The sequence below is a fragment of the Hemitrygon akajei genome, chromosome 3, assembly GCF_048418815.1.
Source record: "Hemitrygon akajei chromosome 3, sHemAka1.3, whole genome shotgun sequence".
Classification (NCBI taxonomy): domain Eukaryota; kingdom Metazoa; phylum Chordata; class Chondrichthyes; order Myliobatiformes; family Dasyatidae; genus Hemitrygon; species Hemitrygon akajei.
The window spans coordinates 163639240-163659448 of NC_133126.1; the positions used below are offsets into that span (position 1 = coordinate 163639240).

At 40.3% G+C, this 20209-nt stretch overlaps 1 protein-coding gene across 4 annotated transcripts in view; it reads left to right on the plus strand.

The window, feature by feature from the left end:
* The window catches only part of clcn2c (chloride channel 2c), a 510268-nt gene that overhangs the window by 344625 nt on the left and 145434 nt on the right, over positions 1–20209 (plus strand). For all 4 annotated transcript variants that reach the window (XM_073041207.1, XM_073041210.1, XM_073041208.1 and 1 more), the window contains exons 13-15: positions 5010–5079; positions 18929–19039; positions 19154–19367. In XM_073041207.1, coding sequence (XP_072897308.1) covers positions 5010–5079; positions 18929–19039; positions 19154–19367 — 395 coding nt within the window. The remainder of the gene's footprint in view (positions 1–5009; positions 5080–18928; positions 19040–19153; positions 19368–20209) is intronic.

Here is a 20209-nt window from a genome sequence, read left to right on the forward strand (position 1 = left end):
GGAAGCCTTTTAGGACCGAGATGAGGAAAAACTTCTTCACACAGAGAGTGGTGAATCTGTGGAATTCTCTGCCACAGGAAATAGTTGAGGCCGGTTCATTGGCTATATTTAAGAGGAAGTTAGATATGGCCCTTGTGGCTAAAGGGATCAGGGGGTATGGAGAGAAAGCAGGTACAGGGTTCTGAGTTGGATGATCAGCCATGATCATACTGAATGGTGGTGCAGGCTCGAAGGGCCGAATGGCCTACTCCTGCACCTATTTTCTATGTTTCTATGATTACCACAATCATGCTGCCAGGAGTCCTGCCATTTATTGTCTGCCAATTACTTTATTCTTTTATCTTTGACCTCTCTAAGTGCAACACCTCACACTTAGAATATGGATCACTACAGCAATGGACAAGCCGTTTGCCCCTTGATGTTGTGCTGATGTTATTGTTAATTTATACTAAATGTCCTCCTGTCTGTCATTCATATCCCTCCATTCTTTGTTTTCAATTGTCTATCTGAAATCCTCAATCTAAACTACAAACTGCTTTCTTCCACTGCTAACCCTGGTAACTTATTCCAGACACCAACCGCTCTCTGCATAACAAAACATCCTTGCTTGTCATGCCACCTTTAAACTTCCCTTCCCTCCAACCTTAAGAACGTGCCCTCTGCCCTGGGGAAATGATTCTGATTATCTATCCTAATTATATCTTGCGTAATTTAAAAAACCTCTGTCAGGCCTATCCTTAGCTTCTGACGCTATAAGGAGAGCAACCCTAGCTTCTCCAAGTAGAAACTTTCATCCAAATAATTTTTATATATCACAAACAACAGAGGTCCCAGCACTGATCTTTGCAGAACACTGCTGGTCACAGACCTCTTGACAGAAAAACCCCTTTTCACCCTGCCCGCTGTCTTCTGTGGCCTCCAATTTTGAATCTATTCTGCTATGGATGATTTATTCCAAATTGTTTGGATCTGTTACCAAGAGGGACTTGGTGAATGCTTTACTGCAGTTCATGTATACAACGTCAACAGCCCTTCCCTCATCAAGTAGATTGGGTCTTTTCTAAAACTATTGGATATGAAAGCTCCCAAGCAGTGAATGTCCAATTTTCACTGAGGATTGTCATCTTGTCGTAGCGGAGGGACTTATGAGTTCCTGAGATCCCGAGAGCAGTGCCGTCTGGAGTTTAACTCCTGGTCGGGTCATCCATAATGTTAAGGTCAAAGGGGAGATTCCAGAAAAAGAGCGATCCAACCAAGACCTCATCGGTGGGGCTGGCGGAAGATGGTGCCGCCTCACGACGTCAGAGACGGCGGTGGAAAGCTGCAGCAGTGAAAGGACCCCAGTCGTGTTGCATTCCATGCCACTAGACCCTGAGCCCGATCTGCCAGGGACTGTCTGGAGCCTGTCCCTGCATCATGCTCCCACGTTAAACAAAGTCACGCACAGGCTTACTCCATGAAGGGTCTCCATCCTAACATCCCAAACTAAGTCCCATGGCAATCAGCAAGTGGTGAAGTGGGGAGGATTGTGCGGTCTGGAAGCCCCTGGTCACGAGCTGGCATATTTGGGTGGTGACTGTTTGATTCAGTTGCTGGGCTCTTGGATTCAGGCAGAAAGAGCACCTCGGCAGCTGCAGTCAGAACCTTAACTATTTAGGACGCACTATGCTGACCCTACTGAGGGAACGGGCTGGAAAGGGTGCCCTAAAACAAGAGAAAATCTACAGATGCTGGAAATCCGAGCAACACACTCAGAGTACTGGAGAAACTCAGCAGACCAGGCAGCATCAGAACTGTTCTGACGATGGGGTTTGGCCAAAATGTCGACTGTTTACTCTTTTCCATAGACGCTGCCTGGCCTGCTGAGTTCCTCCAGCATTTTGTGTGTGTTTCCTAAAAATAGCCTGTCTTGAAACATTCCGACTGGATTACTGCAACCAGAAGGATCACCATATCCGGTCAGAAGCAAAGAAGCGAGCTTTGGAACGCTTGCTGATAGATTGTGCAACCAGTGATCAACAAGAATGTAAAACTGCGACCATTGCCAGAGAACTGAGAAGATGCCTGATTGACTTAGCTGCTCTTTCTGAAGTCCACCTGGCAGACGAAGGGCAACTGGAGGAGGAGAGGGGTGGTTACACTTTCTTCTGGAAAGGGAAAGGCAGCTAATGAGCCCAAGATCCATAGTGCTGGGTTTGCAACAAAAAACCAGCTTGTCAGTCAATTCTCTGAATTTCCCTTAGGGATCAGTGAACATCACATAACGATCCGTTTGATGCTTGCTAACAACTAGATGGCTATTACTCCATTAATAATTAATAGTTTTTGGTATCGCAGTGGAAAATTTCCCATTCTTCCTACCTTCCAGACTTTAAGGAATTTTGAAAGATACAACCAAGGCATTCACTATCTCTGTAGCAACTTCATTAGGTCCTGGGGACTTGTCAGCAACACTCCGCCCCCCCCATCTCAGCAGTTTGTCTTATACCAATTCTCAAGTGCTGGCGATAGTACTTAATTCCATGTCTGTATCCTTTAATATTGGTGAAATGCTCATTGTATCTTCTTCCGTAAAATATCTGTTTAACTCTGGCACATCTCTGTCCTTCATAAGTATTCTGAAGCCTCATTCTCTAAGGAGCCGATGCTCACAGTAATCTCGCTCTTTCCCACTTCTCGTACTTGTCTTTTTTTTTGTCACAAGTTTACTATCGTGGTTTCTCCTTGATGGCCTGCTTGGTCATCTTTGCTAAATTGAATTTATCCCAATTTATGGCCATTGATTTTCCTATTTTCCATATATCCATTTCCTTCTGACATGACAAACCAAGTGGCCTCGTTCTGAGACTCTGCTGGTTCTCAGGACATTCCCATCAGTCCCATTCTACTTTGTTTTCGGTAGTTTACTCTCACGTGTGCTCAACCAATTCTTGTGGTTAATGAACTCAGTGGCTGGGTATGGGCTGGGGTAGGAAACCAGACAACCTGCTTTGTTTTTCACTTTCTTCCTTAGTTTCAAAGTAATTTGTCAAAACATTTCTATAGGTTTAAAGTAGTAGAAATGGGTCTGTCGGTTGAAATAAATGAAACTGTCTTTCAGTACATGATCACAGTGTTTTTATGAAGTTTGTAGCATCTGTTAAATGTAACCTGCCAAAATGGATAACATCATAGCTTTGGTGCATGTCCATTAATTGAGAAACTATTCATTCTAATCACAGTGAACTAATGTTTTAACACACAGATTGATGCTTGAATAACCCACAAAGGGGAGGGGGCAACATTGATATTATTTCCTGCAAATAATCCCTCATGTGGATAGATCTGCATATCTTTCTTTCTGTGTGCTTTATTTTCAAACTGTTTTATTCCTAATGGCAGAGAATGCTGTCTGTTAGAAGCAGTCAGAAGTTTAGTGTTGAATTAGTATCACCCTAATGCATTTCACATGATCACCGGCTCCTTGCTTTAGTTAGAGTTGTATGATGGATTGGTGTAGACATAATTAATTAATTATGAGAGGATTGCTGGAATGCATATCTTGGACCTTATACAAAATCAATCTTGTTGGCCTTGTTTTTCCAGATGAGTGTACTCCCTGGGTTAAGGTCACATTTTTCATGTATTTATGTTTTGGTACTGAAGAAAGGGAAGCTGATTATTATGTAATGTTAGGGCAAAGATTGGTAGGTTCAATTATTTTCAAGTATTCCATAATTACAACAGAACTGAAAACTAATGACCAGAGATTTCTCTTGTTGACGTAGAAGCAAATTTGAGCAAAAATTGATCCCTCAATTGGTTATTCTAATTCCTCACTAAAGACGTGGGAGATCTAAACAGTCCCATTGAACTTTCGTGCAATGGTTTACTGGGTCATGAGGCATCCAGGTTTGAAACAGGCCTTTCAACATCAAGCATCCATTTACACTGTTCTCTCACTAACATCATTTTTATTCTCCCCTCACTTCCATCCACTTGCTTCCGTAGTCGGGACAATTTGTAATGTCTGATTAATCTGCCAATCAGCACACCTTAGGGATGCAGAAGGCAACCAGAGCAAACCCATGCAGTCACAGGAAGGGCATGCAGACTCCACGCAGACAGCATCAGAAGCCAGGATTTAGGACTTGCATGAAGATCTGATCACATTTTAGGTCATATTTATGCAGAAGTAGAGAAAATTCAACAGGGTTCACAAACTTTCTAGGACCACTGTACATAAATGTGAAGGGAATGGGGATATATAGATGATACATAAGAGGAAGACTTATAGTATAAATTGACATCAAGATTGGCAAAAATCATGAGCCAAGTGGCTTGTCCAACCATTTGGATCTTTGGCCAGCCGTGTACTGTGGCCTGTGGTTAAGGAGCTACTGTACTAAAAACAGAACTGCTTTGTGGTGTGTAGGCTTCAAATTATTGAACTTTTAATGAAATATGTGATTTCACCAACTCCCTCCTACACCAAGGTGGTTGAATTTTATGCTATTTTTACAATAGTAGACGCAAAAACAATATGCTTAGTGAAGTTATTGAAGACTAGTCCAACATTTCGAGTTTAAGTGCAGTTTAGAAAAACTGAAATAGCACAGCAATTTGGGCAATGGAGTTCTTAATTAATGGAAATATGCAAACATGATTCAATGTTTGATTTTCATTTTGCATTGCAGTTAAATCTCATTTTTTCATTATGAATAGCATCATATAATTTAAAAATGCTTATTATTTTACGTAACTGTTCACCTAATGTAAAGGATCCCAGTTTCAGCAAGACCTTGTTTTGACAGCCTTTTCCCATTTGTTTTGATCCTGTTGGAAAAATAAATGAAAATTCTACAGTCTGATCTGATAAATTTGCCTGTTTCTGTTTTTCCCCATTTCTAACTTGCAGCTATGGTGACATAAGAATTAATCACTAGTTTATTTAATTCTGTTTTGATTGTTTGCCTTTGAGGCCTCTCTTGAACCGCAGAAAATTAATGAAACAATTTGTTTCTTTTCAGTTCTGGATGTCTGCATTGGCCACAACAATTCCTGTACCGTGTGGAGCCTTCATGCCAGTCTTTGTTATTGGTGAGCTTTTTTAAAATCTTATCTACAAGTTTTCATCCCCACCCTAATCTTATCCATTTGCTGTTTGCTCTGTTATTTTGACAATTCTTCATAGAAACCATATTTCCACATCTCCTTCTTTCAACTGAAGTCCTGTGTGGTTTCTGTCCAAACCTGGTTTACATTGGGTTACCTTGATATGTCATTGTAAGGACTCTATCAGAGTTGTGTTGTACATGCATACTTTGATAATAAAATGAACCGCTGAACCTCTGAAATAGTTGAGTTTAACTGAATGCTTGTATTTTTTATTTCAGCTGCTCTTTGTTCTTGTTATTCACAGAATTGCCGTAGAGCATGGGTTTTCATCCTGGGTCCACGGACCCCTCTGTTAATGCTAGGGGTCCATTGCATAGGAAAAGGTTGGGTGCCCCTGCCATAGAGCTTTTAAACTTCAAATTGTCTTATTATTGCAATCTGTCAGTGAAATCGCTACACCAAATGAGGTTTTGCTAGAAATCTTCTTCTCGTGCATTTCAACACTGCTCTCTGCAATACGTTAGCCAGCAGCCTCTTTGGAGGCCATACGGTGGTACTTAAGGTCTTCCTGACAGTGGATGCATGATCTTGCATGGATTACATTCTTGCATATTGGTGTCTAAACGATTCTCACAGTAGGTAAAGGCAGTAATCTGCTTGAGAGAGGGACTATTTGCGTTGTAAATGTGAAATAGGCTTATATGAAATGGATTCAAATTGATTTTGCATCAAGCTTCATGTGCTAGCTTTGCTGTTTAGCTGCTGTCAAGACGTTGTACTCCCTGAAAGGGTATTGAGGATGAAAATGACGAGTGGTTTTGATGTGCTCTGGATGGTAGGTGGACTGCCATCCAGAGCAGGCAGCGTGGGATCCATTGTTTTGGGCCATTATATATACCGGGTCATGAAGCAGCTCGCACAAGGTGCTTTGCCCAGCTGATAGTTCACAGTCCCTGGACAAAACAACAGTATGTCATTGGAACCTTCACAGTAATTGCATGAAATATCAGTTATATTAAGATGTGAACCTTAGAGGCAAGAGGACTGAAAGTTCGGTCAGCTTTAGCTGACAGATGAGGGCTGCTTCAGTTATCACTGAAAAGAGCCAGCTGTTGACTTGAACAATGTGTGGTTGATGGCTAATAGCAAGAACAGATATCAGATTGAAACACAAGTGGACTGTAATCTTAGTCATGGTACATGGCCTGCATTTCCATTCTGAAGCTCCCACCTGTTTCTGTCAGGAGATCCAGTCAACAGGATGTAGATCCACCTAAAGCTCAGAGTAGGTACTAATAGCTAGGTGAGTCAGCATGACTACCCAACATTTGAATTCATTTCTACTGCTGTCCTGCTTTTAAGTGCAAGTGAAACAGTATCCTGTTGTCTTTCAGATATATTATTTATTCTACATTTACTTTAAAAAATATGATAGAACACTGGACAATATTTTTCTTTGTTTCAATGCTGAGCAGAAAAAAGACAAAATTGCTTTAATCCCATAATTGTGAAATCGGAGTTCTAAAATTACTTTGTTGTGTATTCCATATCTTTCCTCTAACAGTTGTCTGTATTCATTCAAGTTGTTCCTCCAGTGATTTCAGAGAGATTGAATCCCATTTCACAGTTATAACTGTATATAACTGAAATGACTATTTTGGGTGAGAGCTGGACTTGTAATCGATAGATCTGTACCTTCATTTTGTGTGAGAGTTTGTGGAACAATATTGTCTGTTAATGTGAGTGTGCAGTGAAGTGTAGGTTCCATATTTTCTTACAACGCGGAAGAAAGCTGTTTCAGCCACTCAAGTTTACTGCAGCTCAAAAGAGCAATTCCATTTCCCCACTAATTTTCCCAGTTTAAACTTATTCTCCCCAGTTTCCCATCAATACCCAATCCTCCAGATACCACAATATACATGCACACTGGGGGCAACTTACAGAATGTGGAACAGTCCAGCACAGCAGCAGACCTTTGGGCCACAGTGACCGTGACAACCATGATGCCAATTTAAACTGTCCACCTTTCTGCACGTGGCCTTACAATTCCCTGCCTGTTCACATGTCTGTCGAAAAGCTTCGTAAGTGTTGCTATCATATCTGCTTTCAACAGCTTTCCCAGCAGCACATTTCAGGCACCTTCCACTCTCCAATGTTAAAAAAAAGATTTTTTAAACTTCCTTCTTCTCAGCTTAAAACAATGCCCTTTAGTATTTGACATTTCCACTCTGGGTAAAAGACACCAACTACCCACCCAGTGTGTACTTCTGATGATTTTATATGTGTCAGTATAGATTTCCCCTCAATGTTCCTGAGAAAACAATCCAATTTTGTCCACGCTCTCAATGCTAATATGTTCTAATCCAGGCAACTTCTCGGTGAATCTGTTCTGCATCCTCTCCAAAATTTCCTCTTCCTTCCTATATTGCGGTGATCAGAACTGCACATCACACTGAACAGTTGTACTCAGTTCCTCTTGACTTCCCTGTTTTTATACTCAACACACCAATCAATGAAGACCAGTACAGTACGTGCTCCTCTCGACCACCCTATCTACTTGTTTTGCCACCTTCAGGGAACTATAAACTTCCACGCCAAGGTCTTTCGTTATAATTGCCCTACAATCTTTGGAATGTGGGAGGAAGCCAGGTTCCTCAGAGGAAGCTCACACATACAAAGGAAGTCAGGAAGCAGGTCACTAAAGGTGTGAGGTGGCAGTCTCCTCATTTTGCCATAGTATCACCCTTGAGCAGCTGTTGAGCTCTCTGATAGTGACCTGTGAGCCAATACCGTAGTGCTGGCAGGCTCTATTTATTGTAATTCCTAAAAGAAAACTCAAGGTTTCAATATGTGGATACCTTCTCTCCAAGAAGGTAAACAGCAGCCAATGTGTGCTTATAACATGCATATGAGGATATAATTGCCCAAAATACTCAGCTTTTTATAGACTCTGTAAAAGAATGATTTACATTTATGCAGCAATTATGAGTCCACTCTGTTGAATGGATTTATCAGACTTGCTTAATTGTTTTTAGGTTTCTGATGTTGTAACTTGTTGATGTGATAGATGTACGACATCCTCAGTTAATTGACAGTTTATTTATCTCTTCTGCAGTAACTGTTTCTATGTCCAAATTTACTCCTCATAATATATTTCTTTGATACTTCCATTTCATTTCTCAAGGCAATCATTTGGGCTGGGTGGACACTTGTGCAATTTGAAGCAGATATCCATTGGTCCTGCAGATGTGTTCTGCTTCACCAATAATCACTTCTGCATTTTATATTTGTTTCTTAGTCTTTTATTTTTCTATTTTGATGTCATTTAAACTGTTTCTCAGTGCCTGTTTTCTTGAGCTGTATTGATGCAAATCATGTTGCGTCTCTGAGCTTTCTCCAGAACCAGACTAAAAAGAACCCAAGTTTGTTCAGTTTGTAACTCATCAACAATTCCACTAAAGTGAACCCTCTGTTTTAATGTGGTATTCTACACTCAGCGGTCACTTTATTAGGTACTACCTGTACCAGATTAAGTGGCCAGTGAGCATATGTTCATAGCCTTCTGATGCCGTAGCCCAGCCACTTCAATGCTTGGCATATTGTGCAGTTCGAAATGCCAACTGCACGCCACCGTTGTAACACGTGGTCATTTACATTACTGCCACCCTTCCTGTCAGCTTGAACCATTCTCCCCTGATCTCTTCTGTAACAAGGCCTTTTTGCCCACAGAGCCACTGCTCATTGGATTTTTTTTTTGTTTCTTGCGCTATTCACTGTAAACTGCATGAAAATCTCAGGAAATTAGCAGTTTTTGAGATACTCAATCTACCCCATCTGGCACCAACAATCATTCCATGGTCAAAGTCACTTAAATACTTAGATCACATTTCTTCCCCATTCTGATGTTTGGTTTGAACAGCAACTGAACCTCTTGACCATGTCTCCATGCTTTCGTGCATTGAGTTGCTGCCACATGATTGGCTGATTAGATATTTACATTAACCATGAACAAGCAGGTGTACAGGATAAAATGGCCACTGATTGTATGATACTTGAATTAGAAGTTGGATAAGTGGTATAACATAGGACAGTACAGCACAAGAACAGCCCACAGCCCACAGTGCTTGTTCAGAACATCATGCTATGTCAAACTAAATCTCTTCTGGCTGCAAATGATCAATTTTTCATCTCTTCATATTCACGTATCTATCTAAAAGCTTCATGAATGTCACTATAACGAGTCTCCACTGCTACCCCCAGTAGCCTATTCCAGGCTTCTGCCACTTATTGTATTAAAAAAAAATCACTCCTTTAAATTTCTCCCCATCACCCGAGATTTATATCCTCTAGTAATTGACATTTCTACCCAAGGATAATGATTCTGACAGTCTACCCTATCAATGCCTCTCACAATTTAATAAACTTTTATCAGGTCTCTCCTCAGCCTCTTGAAGCTCCACAGTAGGGGTTCCCAACCCTTTTTATGCCATTAAGCAAGGGATCTGTGGACCCCAGGTTGGGCACCACTGCTCTAGAAAATATATTCCAGGTTTTACAACCTCTCCTTGTCGCTTATAATCTCTGATTCAGGCAGTATCCTAATGACTCTACTTTGTACCCTTTCCAAACACAACAGATCCTGTAATGAGATGACCAGAGTTACACACAATGCCACAAGTATGGCCTAACCAAAGTTTTATATTGCTGCAAAATTACTTCCTTATTCTTATGCTCAGTGCCCCAACCATCAAAGGCAAGCTTGGCATACACCTTTTCCACTCTGTGTTCAAGGAGCTATGGACTTGGACCTCATGAACTTTCTGTACGTCAATGCTGTAATGAGTCCTCCAACACCTGTATACTTTTCCCTTATGTTTGACCTCCAAAGTGCAACTTTGCTCAGATTAGACCCGTATCTGTAAGTGATCTGTTTTTTCCTGTATACTTTAACAACCTGCTTCACTGTCTACAACTCGCCAAATCTTTGTGCCAGCTGCAAACTCCACCAAACTCTCTTTTATCTGATGGTTAAACTCTTACCAATTTGGAAAACTTGCCTCTTCAATGTTTCCTTTAGAATTTGGTTATATTGTTAGACTCTGGTTATCATGGGAAATTTACAGGACACTTGATGTTGCTGCATCTCATAAACTGTTCAAGCAGGGTTCATCATGAATAGAGGCCCATTGTTTGACACCTATTCTCCACATCTCCTGCCTTGCCAGCTGTGCACACCCGCTGTAGGTATATAGGATAGAAGTAGCCCTGAGAGTCTTTGACAATGACTCCACCTTTCATAAAGTCAAACTTGGGCAAGGACACATCCAACCTCAGATGATGAATCGATGCTCCTTCATGTTGAATGACATTTGGGAGGTACACTTATTGATAGCAATAACATAGAGTATATTCTGTCACTCTCAACTGACACTGACTGGGCTGGAATTCAGCATGTTGGAAAACCTGCTTTACCTTGTACTTCCCAGTTAGAGTCATAGAAAACTATAGCAGTTTCTAACTGAATCACAACACTCTCATTGGGACTTCTATGTACTGATTAAGGAAACTTCCCTGAACACATTTGACAAACAGTATTCACCTAGCCCTTTTACAGTATGGGAATCCCGGTCAATATGTGGAAAGATAAAATCACCTGCGAGCACAACCTTACATTTCTTGCAACAGTCTGCAATCAGTCTACAAATTTGTTCCTCTACATCCTGCAGACTGTTGGGTAGTCTATAATATAGCCCTATTAATGTGGTCATATCTTTCTTATTCCTCCGTTCCTCCCATATGTCCTCACAAGACGAGTTCTCCCATCTATCCTGACTGGCCACTGCCATGACATTTTACTTGACTAGTGATGCCACCCCTCGTCCTTTAATCCCTCACTCCTAAAACAATGGAACACCTCAAGCTGAAGTTGTAACCGTGCTATTTCAAATAGCTAATCCTGGATTTTCTGGACTACCAGATTAGTTAGGTTTTGAAGCTGACAGAGTAATCATTTAATACTTTCTCATATCAGTACAGTATGTCTGCACATTCTTGCCAGACAGTAATCCTCAACTTCAAGAGTATTATCCACAAAGAACATCTCCTGCAAAGTGTGCTTGCTTTAGACACCTAACCTGGCTGCATCGTCTGTGCCAAGCCATTCAGTCCTGCTTCACTGTGCATGGTTCCAACTTCAGCTTGAGGTGTAAAAGAAGAGGAGAATCAGTCAGCTACATGAAGGAGGCCAAAAGGAGAAGACTTCATTGCCACAGAGCTGCACTGTAATTACTTCCACCAGCAGATCATGAGCAGATGAATCTGCCAAACATAAACTCTGTTCCATTGCTTTAGGTGTGAGGGATTAAAAGTCAAGGGGTGGCATTACTAGTCAAGGAAAATGTCACGGCAGTAGCCAGTCAGGATAGAAGTAGGAGCTTCTGCCCCTATGCTTGCTCCTCATGACCGCTGCTGCAGACCACAGCTGATTTAACATGGCATTGCTTACTCTGACTTATCCACTCAGCATGCATGCAGGAAGATCTAAACACCTTGGCCAACATTACACCCCTCAGCATAGGGTCTTGAGGCTACTGATCTGCAATGCTCAGTTGGTGCCTCCAAGTTTATTCAAAGTTCAAAGTGAATCTATTATTAAAGTACATGCAGTATATGTCACCATATACAACCTGAGATTCATTTTCTTGTGGGCATACTAATAAATATCAAAAAATGAGTTGAAAAGTCCTTGAAAGCGAGTCCAAAGATTGTGGGAACATTTCAGTGATGGGGCAAATGTATTTGAATGAAGTTATCCCCACTGGTTCACGAGCCTGATGGTTGAGGTATAATGACTGTGTTCCTAGACCTGGTGGTACGAACACTGAGGCTCCTGTACCTTCTTGGTGGCAACGAGAAGAGAGCATGGCCTGGATGGTGGGGTCCCTGGTGATGGATGCTGCTTTCATGTGACAACGCCCCGTGTAGATGTGCTGATTGGTGGGGAGGTCTTTGCCTGTGATGGACTGGCAGTAACCACTGATTTTTGTGGGATTTTCCATTCAATGGTATTGCCAGGCTGTGATGCAACCAGTCAATATACTCTCCACTACACAACTGTAGAAGTTTGTCAAAGTTTTAGATCTTTGCAAACTTTTAAGGTAGTAGAGACACTGCTGTGTTTTAAAGTGCTACACCACTACAGAAGCAGGTTGTAGTATATTTGCTGTTCTGTGAACACAACACTGTAGTGCTATCTACAATAATCTCTTGGAGTTTGAAAACATAGATGAGAAATTTACTGAAGTGCAGTAACAATTAATATGTACCCACATCATGTGTATGAAGGTACTATTGCATTAGACTCCAAGGACTTCTATACACCATATACGAGTGAGTAAATGTGCAGAAGTATATAGCGACTTGGTGAATGAATGTGTTATGCTAGTCTCTGTTGGACTGTGAATATGAATAGAAGTGCACAGGAAGTCAGTTGCAGCATAACTAAATAGCTTTTCTCCACTTCCTAATGTTAGTGTCAGTCCAGAAATTTGACCAGCATTTGCGCATGTGAGTAAGCTCTGACCAGATCTCTGTATGTAAAGCTATATTGATAGATTACAGGACATCTTGGGCACTCCTGGAGCAACGTACTGTGGGCTTCCTCGTAAATGTCTGAACTAGTTGTCTTTATCCTTTGGCTCACACTGCTCCCTACTACTAGACCATCAGCCACACAACTGCCTGTCAGTGGTTGGTAAGATGTTGGAATCCATTGTTAAGGATGAGGTTTTGGGATACTTGGAAGCACGTGATAAAATAGGTCGATGTCAACATGATTTCCTTCAGGGATAATCTTGCCTGACAAGCCTGGTGAAATTCTTTGTTGAAATAACAGGGTGGATAGACAAAGGAGAATTGGTGGATGTTGTTTATTTGGCTTTTCAGAAGGCCTTTGACAAGGTGCTGCAGATAAGGCTACTAGCCAAGAGCCTGTGGTATTACAGGAAAGGCACTAGCATGTATAGGAGGTTGACTGACCAGCAGGAGGCAGAGAGTGGGAATAAAGGAGCCTTTTTTGGTTGGCAGCCAGTGACTAGTGGTATTCTGTAGAGCTCAGTGTTAGGACCAATACTTTTCATGTTATATGTCAAATGATTTGGATGCTGTTATTATGGCTAAGATTGCAGACAATTCAAAGATAGGTCTAATGACAATGTTCACCCCTGCAGAGGTAGTCACAAATAGTGCAGGTATGCATATGCAGTGGAGCTCATTGTTCATTGCGAGTGTGGAGATAAGGTGCCTTCATTTGTTGAAGTTATACAAATAATAGTTATATATTTAAATGTGCGGTTCCTTACATTCATTTCAGTATTAGTTTGACGCATGTCTTCTGCTCTAAGGGAACATTTCTTATCCATAACAAGAAATCACGGTTGTGCTCATCATCAAAGCAAATGGGCTGGCGTACGTGTGTAGCATGCCTGCAATTTCCTGATATCAGTGCCCCGCCTGTGAGGCCCCTCATCAAAAGTATAAACTCGTAAAATCTGCCTTTGTGTCACTTTGTGAATAATCTTTCACTTGCTAAGTCTATGTAAATTCACCTTGTGTAATCTCCATCATTTTGATACACTAAGGCATTCCACAAGAATGTTCAGTTGTCAGCAAATTTTAGAATATGCTTTCAAACCTCTTCTGCAGTATGTAGATAGGCAGAGGCAAGTATTCATCAAAAAAACATTTTCAGTTGTTGCTTCACAGTGATGTTTTCAATTTACAACTATTTTCTTATTTAATTGTAATGCAGCTTTACCTTTCTATTATTAATAGATCTTTGTTCAAAAATGTAAATAAATAATACTGTTTTAATTTGCTTTATCCATCAGTTCCTTCAGAGAGATCTAATATTTCTGAGCTGTGACTTTTTTACCTGAAGTTGTACAATCTTTTACACGTTAATCTTTTAAAGCTCAGTTATTCATCACTGTTGGCATATTTTCTATAGTTAACTCCAGCATTGCCTTGACTTTTCTGCTAGTCAACTACTTTACATACCCCATTCTTCTATTAAACTTCAGTCAACTTGCTGTCTCCTACTTCACTTTTTCTGTGTATAGAAGTTTTGCCCACTAAAGCCTTTATATTAATAAAATCAGTTCAATTGTAGTCCAGTGTTAGAATCACCCTCAGATTATAAAGAGGTGATGATTTCCTTTAAGTCTCTGTTATCCCAGCTGAAATCTTCATGTAGTTTTGCTACACTTTGGCAAGTTCACAAAATTAGACAGAAGGAGGGACTGGTTGGAGACAGATATATTAGGGATATTTAATAAACTCTTAGATAGGCACATGGTTGATAGAAAAGTGGAAGATACCTGTCTTGGTCCCTTAACTGGATAGTGAGATGCTATCAAAGAAGTGTTGGCAATTTGTTTTATTGTGTGATGTAAGCTATGTGCCCTGCAGCCAGTCTACAGGATACAAAGCAAAAAATAGTCAATCATGTTACCCATCAGCAATTTTTTTTCCCATCAACATCCTTGAAATCAGCAGGTGAAATTTTATCAGATTAATCACTGCTCCATCCTTCTACTCTCCATCAGTAGCAAAATGATGGAAATTACCAGTAAGCAGCATCTACTCACCAGACACTTGTTCACTGACACTTAGGTTATGCCAAGACCACTTGGCTCCAGATATTATCACTACTGTGGTGTAATGATGAGCCTGTGCAGCCCACTGGAGAGCATTGAGCTCTGAGGTTTCAGAGCACTTGAACTGGTCAGTTGTTGTTTAACGGAAGTCGTCAGCCATTTAGAGTTGCTTGTGTTTTTCTCGAGTTGCTTGCTCATTGTATGTGGTCTCCTGGTGCTTTCTGTTTAATCCTGTTAAGCTTATTTTGATTGGCTCAGTGATTCCTTGTTACTTGTATTATTTAAGTGGATGCCTGATAAACACTAATCGCGGGGTCCTAGTTTTGAGAATGTTACTTCTCGTAGTGTCTCTCGGCTGAGCCACCGATGTTATCTTGCTATTATCATGAATAAATTCTAGTTGACATCTCGACATCAGAGTCTATCTTTCCTCTGCACTTGGGTTTCAATATTGCCAACGCACATCTTCCAAACATCAACCAAAGAGCTGAATTTCCAAGAGACTGCCCTTTGCTGTTGATAGAGAGAGGGCTGATTGGATGAGTCCTTGTGAACAGGAGGGCGTTGATACAGGATATTAGTGATGCTATTACAATTGTAAAAATTAGATGATTGGGTTCCTTGTGTTTGGAGATGGGGGTTGCCCAGAAATTGTGTCATGGATGTTGCTTGCCACTTTGCCTATGCCTGAATATAGCAGGAACCAGTTAATTATCTCAAGAGTTCCAAATTAAACTGTGAATACATTTTTTACATTTTTGGCATGCTATAGAAGGTAGATACTCACAAAGCATTTGAAAATTAGATAGATAGATAGATACTTTATTCATCCCCATGGGGAAATTCAACTTTTTTTTCCAATGTCCCATACACTTGTTGTAGCAAAACTAATAACATACAATACTTAACTCAGTAAAAAAATATGATATGCATCTAAATCACTATCTCAAAAAGCATTAATAATAGCTTTTAAAAAGTTCTTAAGTCCTGGCGGTTGAATTGTAAAGCCTAATGGCATTGGGGAGTATTGACCTCTTCATCCTGTCTGAGGAGCATTGCATCGATAGTAACCTGTCGCTGAAACTGCTTCTCTGTCTCTGGATGGTGCTATGTAGAGGATGTTCAGAGTTTTCCATAATTGACCGTAGCCTACTCAGCGCCCTTCGCTCAGCTACCGATGTTAAACTCTCCAGTACTTTGCCCACGACAGAGCCCGCCTTCCTTACCAGCTTATTAAGCTTATTAATTATTGCACCATGCTGTTGCCCAGGACAACTCTTGTACCAGTGTCTTGGGACTGACACAACAGACCAACAGCCACAAAAGCTTTGTGTTTGAGTTGTAACTCCCACCAGTGGAAAGTTTTCCACTTTGATTCTTACTGGCTTCAATGTAGTTAGGACTCCGTGACACCAGACTCAGATGGGGCTGTATTGTAAAGGACATGCTCTCTCTCCTCATCCCTGGAATTCAGCTTTAAATCCATGTTTGAATCCAAGCATGGCTGTGAAGCCTTCTATACTGGGGAGGAAACCAAATTTCTTAATAAAATGCATAAATGGTAAATTGGAATTTTTATCTTGTTTACCTTTAAGGAATCATTAAAGGCAACTTTCACTTCAGATGAAGTACAGTTAGTGCAAAACAAATCGTGATTTCACTGTTCCATTCTCCCACCCGCTACCACCACTTTCCCGTATATCTGTGATTTTACTTCATATTTTTACACACATCTTTTTACCCATAAAATTACATCTTAATCAACTACGGGGATGAAAGTAAACTTTCCTTTAGTTAGATCAATGAATATGGTACTTCAGCAAGTTTAGACAAGTGTTATGACTTGGCCTTCCTATGGGTTGCAAATCTGTTGACTCTGGGAGGGAGAGAAACCTTGATAACTTGGTGAGGATGAATGACATTTTTTCAACAATGCTTTGTGAAGATTGCAGATAGATCAGAACCAAATGGAGATGAAGATTAAGGTATGAATGTAGTCTTGTATCAATTGCACCACAGATATCGCTTGAATTTCCAGCAGAGTGTCACCTGTCCTTTGTGTAAATACAATATGCATTGCACAGTGATCTTTCTGAGCAGCTTAACTGAAAACCTGAGCTCTAAGACCTGAATCATAATATGCAGGTTGAGCTTTCAAAACCTTAGTCATTCCAGATCCATTGCCCAGATTTTACAATTTCATTAGTTCACATCCCTGTTCTTTTGTGCTTCCTATGAATACCTTAGACTGGATCTAGAACACACACAAAATGCTGGAGGAACTCAGCATCTAGGAAAAGAGTACAGCCGATGTTTTGGCCCAGAGCATCGACTTTACTCTTTTCCTAGATGTTGCCTGTCCTGCTGAGTTCCTCCAGCGTTCTGTCTGTGTTGCTTGGATTTCCAGCGTCTGCAGATTTTCTCTTGTTGGTGATTAGACTGGATCTACTCTTGTTTATTCATTCCCAATCTTAGTTCATAATTCTATATTGATGCCATTTTACTGATGACTTTTTAGCCCCTTGAAAGCTATTATTTCTTAATTGCTCAATGGCTTTAGTTTAATTCTTTCTGTTCGTAGATACATACATACCAATTGCTTTAAGTCCATACGGCTTAGTCAGCCAATACCTTTAGTTAAAGGTTGCAGATAAAAATAATCAACATGGAACAGGCACCAGGATAGGGCAAAATCAATCAGAGCTGCAGTTAAGATTACTGAAGAAAAAAACAGCCACTGACAGAAGTGCAAAGTCAGCATGCGTGAGAAAGCTTGTCATCAGTGAATAATTTTTCAATGAGACCGGAGTAGAAATGCTTTCCTTGGCTATTCTTGGTTTTTGCTGTATCAAGGACATTCCCTTTGTTCTCTCCATTTCTCCACTTTCCCTCACTTAACACATGCATGTCTTCTCAGTTCTCCAATACCAATCACTGACCTGAAACATCAACTGCTTTCTCCGCAGATGTTGTCTGACCTTTTGATTATTTACTGTATTTTCTGTTTTTAATCTACTCTAATAGAGTGCTGTCTGTTTTGGATGGATTATAAATGAGATCCAAGGGAAATTCCAGATCTTACATCTGATCTGAGTCATTAGGAATCTGGGAATATTTGGTTGAGCATTGAGTGATATTATGACAGAACCTTCCAAATGCTTATGTCTCATGCAAGCTAAAACCAGTAAACCTAAGGTACTCTTAGAAAATAAAGATGATTATAATACTTCTGAATTATATATAAACTGCATAAAATTGTCTTAACTTAAAAAAATTAAAGAGGATTTAAGAGAGCATTTGACGTCACCACACTGCTCCCAGCATATGAAGGAAAGATGGTATTCTTCACATTTTGTCTCTCAATGTGGCACATTAGAGCCCCAGGAACCCCAATAGGTTAATTTTGAAATACTGACATTTTTCAGTATAAGAAATTGAGGGAAAACAGTTTCTGAACAAAATATGGAATTCAATTGCTAGATTTGAGTGAATTTGTTGATATGTATAAATTTATTTTGCTATTATTTTAATTTAGATGTGATTACTGTGAATGTAAAGGAATGCTTTAGTGTCCTTTGTATAGTCACTCTGATACTAAGACCACAGTGCTACTCCAAAGAGCGCTATACAAGGTCATTCTTACCCTAAACCATTCGGCTCCATAATGAGTCAACCTGTAACTGGGGAACTGTCTAACTCCTGTTAGACTGTGATAACTTATCTTGTATTCTTTCTACTTCTCTTCTAAAATTTATATCTGTATGCTTGTAATGCTGCTGTGCCACTGTCATTTCATTTGGAATTTATAAAGTATATCTATCTATTTTGTTCTCATCTGGTATAAATTTCTTCTGATTATTATTATGCTACCATTTTAATTTAGATATGATTACTGTGAATGTAAAGGAATACTTTGTGCTTTTTACTTTGGATCCGTAAAAGCAAGATTTTTAATTCAGAAATTTAATGGACTAATTAAATAGGAACCATTGACTTGCTGCCATCTGATTGCATTGCACAGTAATTGCATTCAAAAAGTGTTGAAAATTTTGGTGCATACAGAAGAGGCAAATCTTCCTTCCATGCTGTATATGAACAAATGGATATTTTTGTATACATAGTGAAGTATGACTGTTTTATTTGCTTCAAGCTACAAGTCTTGGCTTCTTTTTCAGGAGCTGCATTTGGTCGCCTTGTTGGAGAGAGCATGGCAGCCTGGTTTCCTGATGGTATCCATGCAGATGGTAGTACTTATCGTATTGTGCCAGGTGGATACGCTGTTGTAGGTACGACTTTTTCTGTCTACAATAATTATTTTTGGCCACAACAGAAGAATAAATAAATTCAGTGTATGCCAGGTTCACCAGTCAGGTGCTTCATTCACCGATTTCTCTCCCCAGGTGCGGCAGCTTTGTCCGGTGCAGTGACCCACACAATTTCCACCTCGGTCATTGTTTTCGAGCTCACGGGTCAGATCTCCCACATTCTGCCAGTTATGATAGCAGTCATCCTGGCCAACGCTGTTTCCCAAAGCCTGCAGCCCTCCGTCTATGACAGCATTATTCGCATCAAGAAGCTTCCATACCTTCCTGAGCTCGGTTGGGGCCACCTTGAGTGAGTAGTTTGATCAGTTACTCATCTTGAAAGGGATTGGTTACATCAAGGATGTTAAAGCTTTAAAGAGTTGATATTTTCATTGTAGATTATAAGAAATGTGCTGGCAGGTTAATTGATGGCTGGCACCCTGACCTCACTGTTTTCAAATGCTACACAAGGATCACCAGAACAGATATTCTGATTTTGAAAGGTGGAGTGAAGGCACTTGGAAGGATGTAAAGGAGATGCCAACTTTGTATCATGGTTGGAAGAACTGAGAGCCTTGCCAGCATTTAATATTAGAGCTAGATTCCTCTTTAGTATATTTTGAGGCAAAACCCAATTCATGAACTGGAGACACCAGAGACTGAAGGTACTGTAGTCTAGTGCAAAAAACAAACTGCTGGAAGAAGGAAGAACCCAACAGGTGAAGCGGCATCTATGGAAAGAATGGAAATGTCCACATTTCAAGCTGAGGCCCTGCATCAGAACAAAGGGATTCAGGGTCTTGATCAAAACATTGACAATTCCCTCCATACGCTGAGTTCTTGCAGCAGTGCTTTTTTTGTTCTGTCTTGTAAACTGAGTAATAAAATCATGTTTGAACAAAGGTGCAAAGAGAACTGATGAAACCAAGTGAGCACTGGTGATTCAACTATAGCTGACAGTCACTTTTTTGCTTCATGAACAGAGTTGCATGAAAAAGCTTAAATCTGCCTTTTTTGGATTGCGTACATGTCCTTTATGTGACAGAGCAAATGTGTGTTTATGCTTCTAACGTTCTATTTTTCATATCTTTTCAATGATCATTGGAGGTTTTGCCACTATGACCTGCTTTTATTACCCACATACACATATCT